The sequence below is a fragment of the Diadema setosum genome, chromosome 16 (genome assembly GCF_964275005.1).
Source record: "Diadema setosum chromosome 16, eeDiaSeto1, whole genome shotgun sequence".
Taxonomy (NCBI): domain Eukaryota; kingdom Metazoa; phylum Echinodermata; class Echinoidea; order Diadematoida; family Diadematidae; genus Diadema; species Diadema setosum.
Genome location: NC_092700.1, coordinates 7,654,375 through 7,663,110, shown reverse-complemented (window position 1 = coordinate 7,663,110; position 8,736 = coordinate 7,654,375). Strand labels below are relative to the sequence as shown.

At 40.9% G+C, this 8,736-nt stretch overlaps 1 protein-coding gene across 1 annotated transcript; it reads right to left on the bottom strand.

The window, feature by feature from the left end:
* Positions 1-747: 747 nt before the first annotated feature.
* Positions 748-2,840, bottom strand: LOC140240249 (uncharacterized). The gene is made up of 2 exons (XM_072320037.1): positions 2,554-2,840; positions 748-1,414 (listed from the first exon to the last, which is right to left on the bottom strand). Exons 1-2 carry the CDS (start codon positions 2,838-2,840, stop codon positions 748-750), a joined length of 954 nt encoding a protein of 317 aa, XP_072176138.1.
* Positions 2,841-8,736: the final 5,896 nt, after the last annotated feature.

The following is an 8,736-nucleotide window of genomic DNA, read 5'->3' as shown; positions in this document are numbered from 1 at the left end:
CTATGAGTACACAATCGTAGCGAAACATGATAGCAAAAATATTGTAATCACCAAGGCGACAGATATGTAATGTACGAAAAAAGAAAAGAAAGAAAAGAGGAGGGACCCACTGAAAAGACAGTGCTTGTGATGTAATGGATCTAGGTTCTAAAGCCCTCTAAGAGACAAGACTAACAAGGTAAGACTATGTGGGACAAAACTGACACGAGCAAGACAACAACAGACGAGTTTATGCAAACCTTTCCCGTTTTGTCGAACACGGTTATAATGAATTATGAAGTAAAAAATCCAGGTCCTGCAATAATAACCAACTCTTCGGCTATAACGAAGTTTTCGATACAAATTGTAGTCAAAGAAAACTGACGGTCCCGACGACTTCGTTTAAGCGGGAGTCGCCTGCACATGTGCAACGGAGACGGCGATCTGCGGTACAGCGCACTCCCGTTGTAACGACGTCTTTGGGATCGGCGGTTTTTATGAATTATTCATCACGATTATTAAAATATTCGTAGGTAAAATGCGAGGCTGTAAAATACCACAACCTTCATACTGTTTCCATGTACAAAGTCCAAATAAACACGATCTGGAATGCAGTTTGTAGTTTTTGGTCTGCGTGTCAGTGCTCAAGGAAACGTTATCGCACGCAGGCGAAAAAGACAAATGGAAAAAAAGAAAAAAGAAAATCCATATGTCGCGATGAAAAAAAAAACAATTGATTTTCAGATTAAGACCATTGCTTGGTAGAAGTTATGGGATGAATCGATGCTTATAAAGCTCTTCATAGAATGGCATGCCTCGGTCAACAACGCTGAGAACATCCTCGGTCAAACTGGCCCGGTCTGGTCTGGGCTTCCGTACCTTCCTAGGATGGATGTGGGAACTGGTGGCAGCAGTCAGATGAAAGTCGGATAGACTGTTGGTCATCATTCCAGGAATTCCTCCAGGCTCTTTCCACGTCATGGTGACGTCAGGGGAAGCGTCCCAGTGTAGGAGGCCGTCGTCGTACGGTAGACCTCCAACCTGGCAGATCTTCTGCAGGAACCCCTTCGGATCTGCCAGGAAGTCTTCCGTATCGATCACCAAGGGGCTCGGGTCGAGTTCGTTGCGAACGTGAAGCCAAACCTCGCGTAGTTTCTCGTAGCAGGTGCGCTGGCTGCCGTAGTAGGGGTCATCGACGGACACGTCGTAGTCACTGTCGTTGCCATGGTAATGCCCCAATTTTCTGAACGCAGCGACGGACGCCTTGCGGTACGAAGAGATGGCGTGATATGGGTCCCTGATCATGAAGACAAACTTGAAGCCTGATGCTGGGCTGGGCAGATATTGCAGTCGATTAGAGAACGAAGTCGCCATGTCCTTGACGATGACGATTTGTCGCTTGGAGTTATCAATTGCGTGCTTCACCTCAGAAAACCTGAAAGAACAAACAAACAAACAGGGTGAACGTCACGAGCTAGACACCCATGAGTCATGGGTCTAGGGCAATTACCCCCTGGGCAATTACCCCGGACCCTTCCCCTGGCCCTAGTCCTAATCCTAATCCTAACCCTGACCCAAAGGTACACGAACAAGGTACACGAGTTTGACAGCAACTAAATGTAGACCTACGAGCTATGCGGTCCACAAAGCCAAAAAGGCTCACGAGTTCGACATTGCATCAATGGCTTAACCCGTTAAGACTTTAGTCCCGAATATTCTCGGGCTACTAGGATATGAGAAATGCATATGATATAGAAAAATCAATCCGTCATCAACGGGTTAATATAATTATGTAGTGTCGAGGTCAGACTGAGTGACAGCCATAAATCTCCTCTTTCGCAAGTGGGTGTTGATGGTTGAATGAATATCTCTACATTAAAGACTTCATACTGTCGTTTTGGTTTAATTGGCTTAGGTTGGTTGGTTTGTTGTTTTGTCAGAAAATGACAACAAAACAGTGTGAAAACATCTGATCAAACACTAATGATACAATAAACAATAATGTTTTAAATATGTGAACATTGCTGAAATACTGCACTGAACGCTCACAAAATTTTAATGTGTGATGAATGGCAGAGGCACGGGGTTTTGGCTAACCCTGTGAGAAATTACTTCCGATTCTGAAGTTTATTTTAGCGCGCCCTCTTCCGCTATAAATCTACGACCTGCTGGACACAGGTCAGGCTCGTGTGGAGATAAATCAAACATGTGAAATCCAAGGGCTGGTAGACAAAATGTCTTTTTTTTTTTCTTTTTCCAACTCAATCAGACATTCATTAATTCACGCCTTACGACTACCCGAAAGCACTGTTATAGTTTACCTATACTAGTGTATCTAGATCGATAAAATTTGGCATCGAAATTTGGCCGTGATAAAATGGCCAATTTTGGCTGTAAAGTAGACTGAATTTGGCAATGAAGACTCGTGTAGAGGCTATAAATACATTATACTTATGTATGTAGATATATATTTCAGGACTTTCTATTGGTGACCTGATATCTACTTCTGGTGGCCCCGGACCACTGGGACATCGCGAATGTCGAGACTATCTGCTTTATGCCATATGAACTCACGCAAATTTCTTTCCCTCACTCGAGGGCAGTTTGTTCGATGCTTGCATGAATGCCGCAGCCCTGTCGAAGTCCACCGCGTGCTCCTCGTCCCACTCCGTGGGCAGGGCTCGCCCCGTGTTACGAGCGAACTGCCTCCTCACGATGCGACATATGACGAAGGGCTCGAACCAGACGTCGCTGTCCTCGAAGAAGCTGAGACATTTCAGCAGGGACGTCGAACCGCTCCGAGGGACGCAGATGAAATACAGACGACCCTGTCCTGGTTGGTTAACAGCTGCCGCCGCCATCGATAGCAATTATTTTCAGGCGGGAAAAATGAATAAGTAAAATCACTGTACTCATGTACAACAGGCCTGATAGTTGACCGAAAGATCGGTCTGTAACTGGTCGTCGGGGATATGTTCCGCGGAGACTGCGTCTGGCTTAACGGGAGGAGAGGGATAACGTCAAAAAAAAAAATAAATAAATAAAAGACTCCTTCGAACAGACGGATCTTTCTGTCTAGCCTGATAGAGGATATCTTGTTCTACGCTGATAGTTGCACCTCGTTTTAGCACTCAACTTGGTGTAGCCACGTACCAGACAATGAGCTTACACTGTGATTATATTGGCGTACACATTGCACTGAGGTACAGAGATCAACTCGGAGATCTCGAGAGAGAGAGAGGTGGAATGGAAATACAAGAGGAGAATGAAGGGAGATCATGTTGAGTCTAAATGTTGACCTTTGTACTCGAACGTGTTCTGGAGGTTTGATGAGACTTTACTCCCAACCAAATTGAGAGTGTTTAAGTGTGTGTCTGTGAATTGTGTGTGTAATATTTACCTGTATTGTGGTGTGTGTCGTGTAATGTCGATCTGCATGTGGCTGGTATTATTTTCGCAATGGTCGGCCTGAAGTGTATTTTTTATTTCTATTTTTTCACCTTGGTATACTTTGGCGCCTTTGGTTTACTTTGATTTGTTTGACTTTAGAAAATGGCAACAACCACTGGTTCGGTCCAAGGGAGCATAATAAAATACCCCTGTACTTGTGCAGTTTTCATGGCACATTTAGTCATTCGACTGGAAAGAAGAAAAAAAAGAACGAGAAACGTAAGATTGAGCAATTTTACTCAGTCCGGTATATGAAATTACAGCAGTACGTTTTCAACAGTAGCCCCTCCAGGCTGCACAAACAGCTTAGGGCCACGGAAGGGGGGGGGGGGGGTCGGCTCAAACGCCCCCTCCTGACGATTTCCACGCACAAACACACATACTTTTGACTCTTCAAAAGGAAATGGAAAAAATGATAGGAAAAATGCAATCAAACCCATGAATTCCCAAGGGTTCTGTCTGTAGATTAGACAAACGGGGGAGGGATTGGTAAGTACCATTGACCATGTATACCCCAAGACACACACATATGTATATGTATATGTATATGTATATGTATATGTATATGTATATGTATATGTATATGTATATGTATATGTATATGTATGTATATGTATATGTATATGTATATGTATATGTATATGCATATGTATATACGTGTATATAACTATACCATATCGCAGACGCACACAACGTACACATTTCTTCGCGTTAAGAACAACATGTGATTTGTTTCTGGTCTGACCAGCTATATTAACCTAAAACTGATACCAACCCATTAGAGGGCTGTTTCTGTCATCTTATCTTATTCTGAGACGTACTTGTCGTGGACAGAGATTAGACGGAAGATATGGAGTTTGTACGCTATGGCCGATCGCATTATGATCCTATCCTGAAATGGAATGGGTGATCAAGGGACTGGGGCTGGGGCTGGGGCTGCGGTCCGGGACCGCGGACGGGGGGGGGGGGGGGGGAAGGGGGTGTTTATGGGCCATAACAGCGATTCCCCCCTCCCCCTTAACAGTAGAAATAGTTCCCAAGCCCCTTTAATATAACATACGTAACTTAACTGGGAATACGTGTGGTATTGACCTACATCACATTGTGACATCTCAACAGCATTTTCTCTTCATAAATCGGTAAATAATTCAACCACTTCCATGTTTCAAATGCTTTTTCATCATGAAATACAAGATTGGGTTCATGTTCTCCAGTTCCATGAAAATGAAAAAACAAAAATACAACAAACGTGAACCCCTTTTTTGATACCATACTCCCTCAGATATATAAATGCAGTGTCACATTCGCGACATAAAACCTTCGCGCATTGGAACCGTCGGTCTTTTCCGCTGCATGAAACTTTCACGAATTGCAACCGGTATTCAATGCATTGTTTTAGAATCGCGCGTATTTTGCTTTCGCGAATCTTAGCTCCTCGCGAAATTTGGGAAAGTTTCTTGCACGTGATTTCTTTTGTTTAATCAGAATGAAATTCAGCATTCATACCATGAAAAAAAGATCCAGAGAGCTCCTATACTCTAATTTCAATGAGTAGCACCTGAGGGGTCGTCACCCCAAATTTGGTGCTTTTATCCGCAGTGTAACGGTCTCACCATCGAGTTTTTAGTCTCACCTCCGCGATCTAACTAAGCGACCTGCCGAATAGCTGTAGAAAACAAAGGGGGAAACCCAGATCGCAGGGTTCTCAGAACAGCTTGAATGCATGATTAAGTAAACCCAAAGAACTCACTGTGATGTGTAAGAATATCAGACAAACAGGCAAGGAGGGAAAGTGTGTTCTCTTAATTCCTAGAAAAATAAAAGATCGGAGAAAAATCCGATTTACAGTAGAAGTTGTCTACCAAGGGGGGTGGGGGGGAGAGACACAATAATGAGTAGAAAACTTGGTTTCGTTCCATTTTTATACCTCAATCACGATAAACTAGCTCTGTTATGTGATTTACAAATTCCCATTTTTTCTTTGTTTATAGTTAAATAGTTTTATTAGATAATATCATCTTTATTTGAAAGTTTCATTTAATCAGTTGATATCAATCATATTTCATGTATTTCTTTTCATTCTTTTCTTTCTTACAGTTTCACTTCATTGATTACCAACAATATCGATAAAACACTTACGAAATGGTCTACGTTTTGCACGTTCAGGTCCGTATTATCCATGTTATCCTCTTGGTATCTTTTCCCCCCTCCTCCTTTCGTCAATAGGGAGCTTTAGATTTTAGACGCGCGGACGTTCAAAGAGAAAAAAAAAACATGATCTGAGCGTGCGCAGTAGCGCGGATCAAGTTACTGCGCACGCTCAGATCATGTTTTTTTTTTTCTCTTTGAACGTCCGCGCGTCTAAAATCTAAAGCTCCCTATTATACGGCTCGACCTAGCCGTTATACTTTTGTGTGTGTGTGTGTGTGGGGGGGGGGGGGTTAAGAGTGCAGAGACGGTTATATAAATCTTGCTGGTTGTCAACTGCTTTAGTTACCACTGTTTTTTGTCCAAAGTCAAGATATTATTCGTAATCTCACACTCGAGTAGCCTTAAGTCGCACAAAACTGAATGTATACGCGCATGCATGTATGCGTATGAAAGTTCTTGCATGTTAATGCATTCATTATGAAAGTTGTCGCTTAACGATGATGGTTTGTCGGAGGAATGAACAATTTCAGAACAAGTCAAAGATACCATACATTAACAGATTAAGTTCGCAGTATTTGTCCAAACAGAATGAGACGAGATGCTACACAGAAAATAAAAGGCAGTATTAACGAAAAACACTGCACAAATGCTGAGCATGATTGCTTTTCTTGAATTTGACTTCATTAACGTTCACCACGGTGGTGCTGATGCCCATTTGAACGCGATTCGCCTGCAATGTTTATTTGAACGCAATGTTTGCGTGTTCATGTGAGAAGAAAATCATGTAATAGAATGCTGATGGAAGGTTGAATGAACTAGCTATCTATTAAACTGTTATCTCGATGATCATTCAAATTCGCTCGAATTCGAATGATAGCATTGTTGAATCGAATGCAAATCTGATGAAATTTGGCAGAAAAACTTAAGACCAGAAATAAAATTTCTCTGCATTCTCCAAATCCAATTCGGGATTTTCCCTAGCTTCTCCCTCCACCCCCCCCCCCCCTTACAGATTTGAGTGAAAGGGGGTATTATTGCGTAAGGTTATGTGATGGGTAAGAGATCGAACTCACACAATCGGCAAAATGCACCCTATAGCAATGAATGAAGGGACGCCTTTTCTGTAGTCATTGGTTGTAGGCCCTACACTTCTTTAGTACTATTATATTTGTACTCAGTCGCGTAACAAAAGCAGGGTAAAGGGGGAAAGTAAAGGGTAAGAAATGGAAAATTGTGCTGGGTCAGTTCCTCGAAAAATAAAGTTGGAGAAAAAAATTGGATTTTCATAGAAGTTTGTGATGGAAAAGCAAGCCAGAGTATACTTGATTCACAATATACGAGATTCAGACTTATACCAACCTTTAGTGTTTAATGAAAGCTAGCCAGCAAATCACTAAAGGTTGGTAGAAGCCTGAATCTCCTATTGTATGACCTCCCCAACTGATGAAAACTTTCTGCATTATACTTGGTTTGTTTATTGTTCTATTTCTGAATTTTTAAATACACAAAAATCACACGTAAGGTGATACCTCAATATCATATCATCGACATGGGATACACGACTGAATTTAGGATACAATATGATTTAAGGAAATAATAAACGAATTTGATTTATTGCTTGCGATACGATATTGGTAGCTGTACCGTAATCAATTCATTATTGTGTTGGAAATGATAGTCGAAAAATACGGCTGACCGCCATCATGAGCATTTGCTTGTCTTTAACAGGAGCTTTGGAAAACTAAAGTATTGATGGTCTTAAAAAGTAGAGTAAAAATAAAGAAAATTAAGCCAAAAGCAACAACGGGCATGGTATTTATCCATTCACTTAATCATGTTTTATTGCATTGTTTTGTTTTGTTTTTTGCAATCATCGCAAATTTTTGCCGTTTTTTTTTTCACGCCACTCAAAAACAAAATTTGATGATTTAACTGGCTCATACGGAAACCGGGAGGAACTTTTCATATTGAGCCTGATGTCGGAAAAAGAAGACAAAAAAAAAAAAAAAGAAAGAAAGAAAAGAAAAGAAAAAGGCAACGAAATGACTGTATGACAGGAAATGTAGATTTGACTTGTAATGTCACATTTCACTTTAAACTCTGCATTCAAAGCATTTGAAGCACAGGGGCTCACAGCCACAAACTTTGGAAATTTTAGCCGTATGCCATACAAAGCTGAGCCCTGTCCAATACTTAATTGAACAAAATAGTAAAGTAGACTTTGTTGTACCTGTTCAGGGGATATATCTCTATACTCCAACTTTATCCTGCAACTGTAATACGTGGTAAATAACACATTTCCGTTAATAATCGTTGAAAGATAAATCTATATCCACTTTAGCACTTCTTGTGAGTGCAATAGGACAGCGTGAGCAAATTCTGAGTATTTAGCATCGATACATTATTTTTCCCGGTCTGTTTTAAAAAGCAATCAGCTGCTCATGATGGCGGTCCCCTGTATTTTTCAACTATACGTGTATCATTTTCAAGAGATTAATGGCTTGACTGCATGGAATTGCTGTCAATATTAGGTCCCTTGTGGCAGGCATTGTGCTATTATCAATATCAGGCCCTATTTGTCACGCCGATCTCGGTAGGATCATAGAAGACTAAATATATAACTGTGGTCAAATTTTATCAATAAACCCGGGCAATATGAAACAATTTAGGTCATACAATGCAATCAGCGGTGAATTTTCCTCCGATGTGTCAGAGCCAGAGTCGTCTCTTTTATGACATTTATCATTTCCTTTGGAAGATGGAATGCTGTAATAATACGCCATCATCACATTGCCAGAAATTATAAGCTCTCAAGATAAATGGATTTGAGAAGACGTGTGCCATTTACATCATGTATTGTAGTATTTCTTCCTATATACCATCTGAATAGCAGTGGCGGATCGAACGAGCGCCTCCCCTTTAACTTGTCCCTCGGATAGGACATAAAATGGAGGTCCCGTGTATGAGGGAGTCATAACTCATGTACATAGTTCAGTATAATAATTTTGGTTGAGATGGAGATTCAGGTTTTAACTTTTTTGTGAAATAATTAGAAACCGCTTATATAAGATATTAAAGAGCATACAGTTCTATAAACAATTAAAAGTTTATTTCATGAAATTTGATCAAATTTGTTTTGAAATAGCCAAGATATTT

Bases quoted from the DNA above. Each gene is read 5' to 3' on its own strand.
- LOC140240249 (XM_072320037.1), bottom strand. From the start codon at position 2,840: ATGGCGGCGGCAGCTGTTAACCAACCAGGACAGGGTCGTCTGTATTTC. The intron at 1,415-2,553 runs GTGAGTTCATAT...TTGTTCTTTCAG, and splicing joins AGTGAGGGAAAGAAATTTGC to GTTTTCTGAGGTGAAGCACG.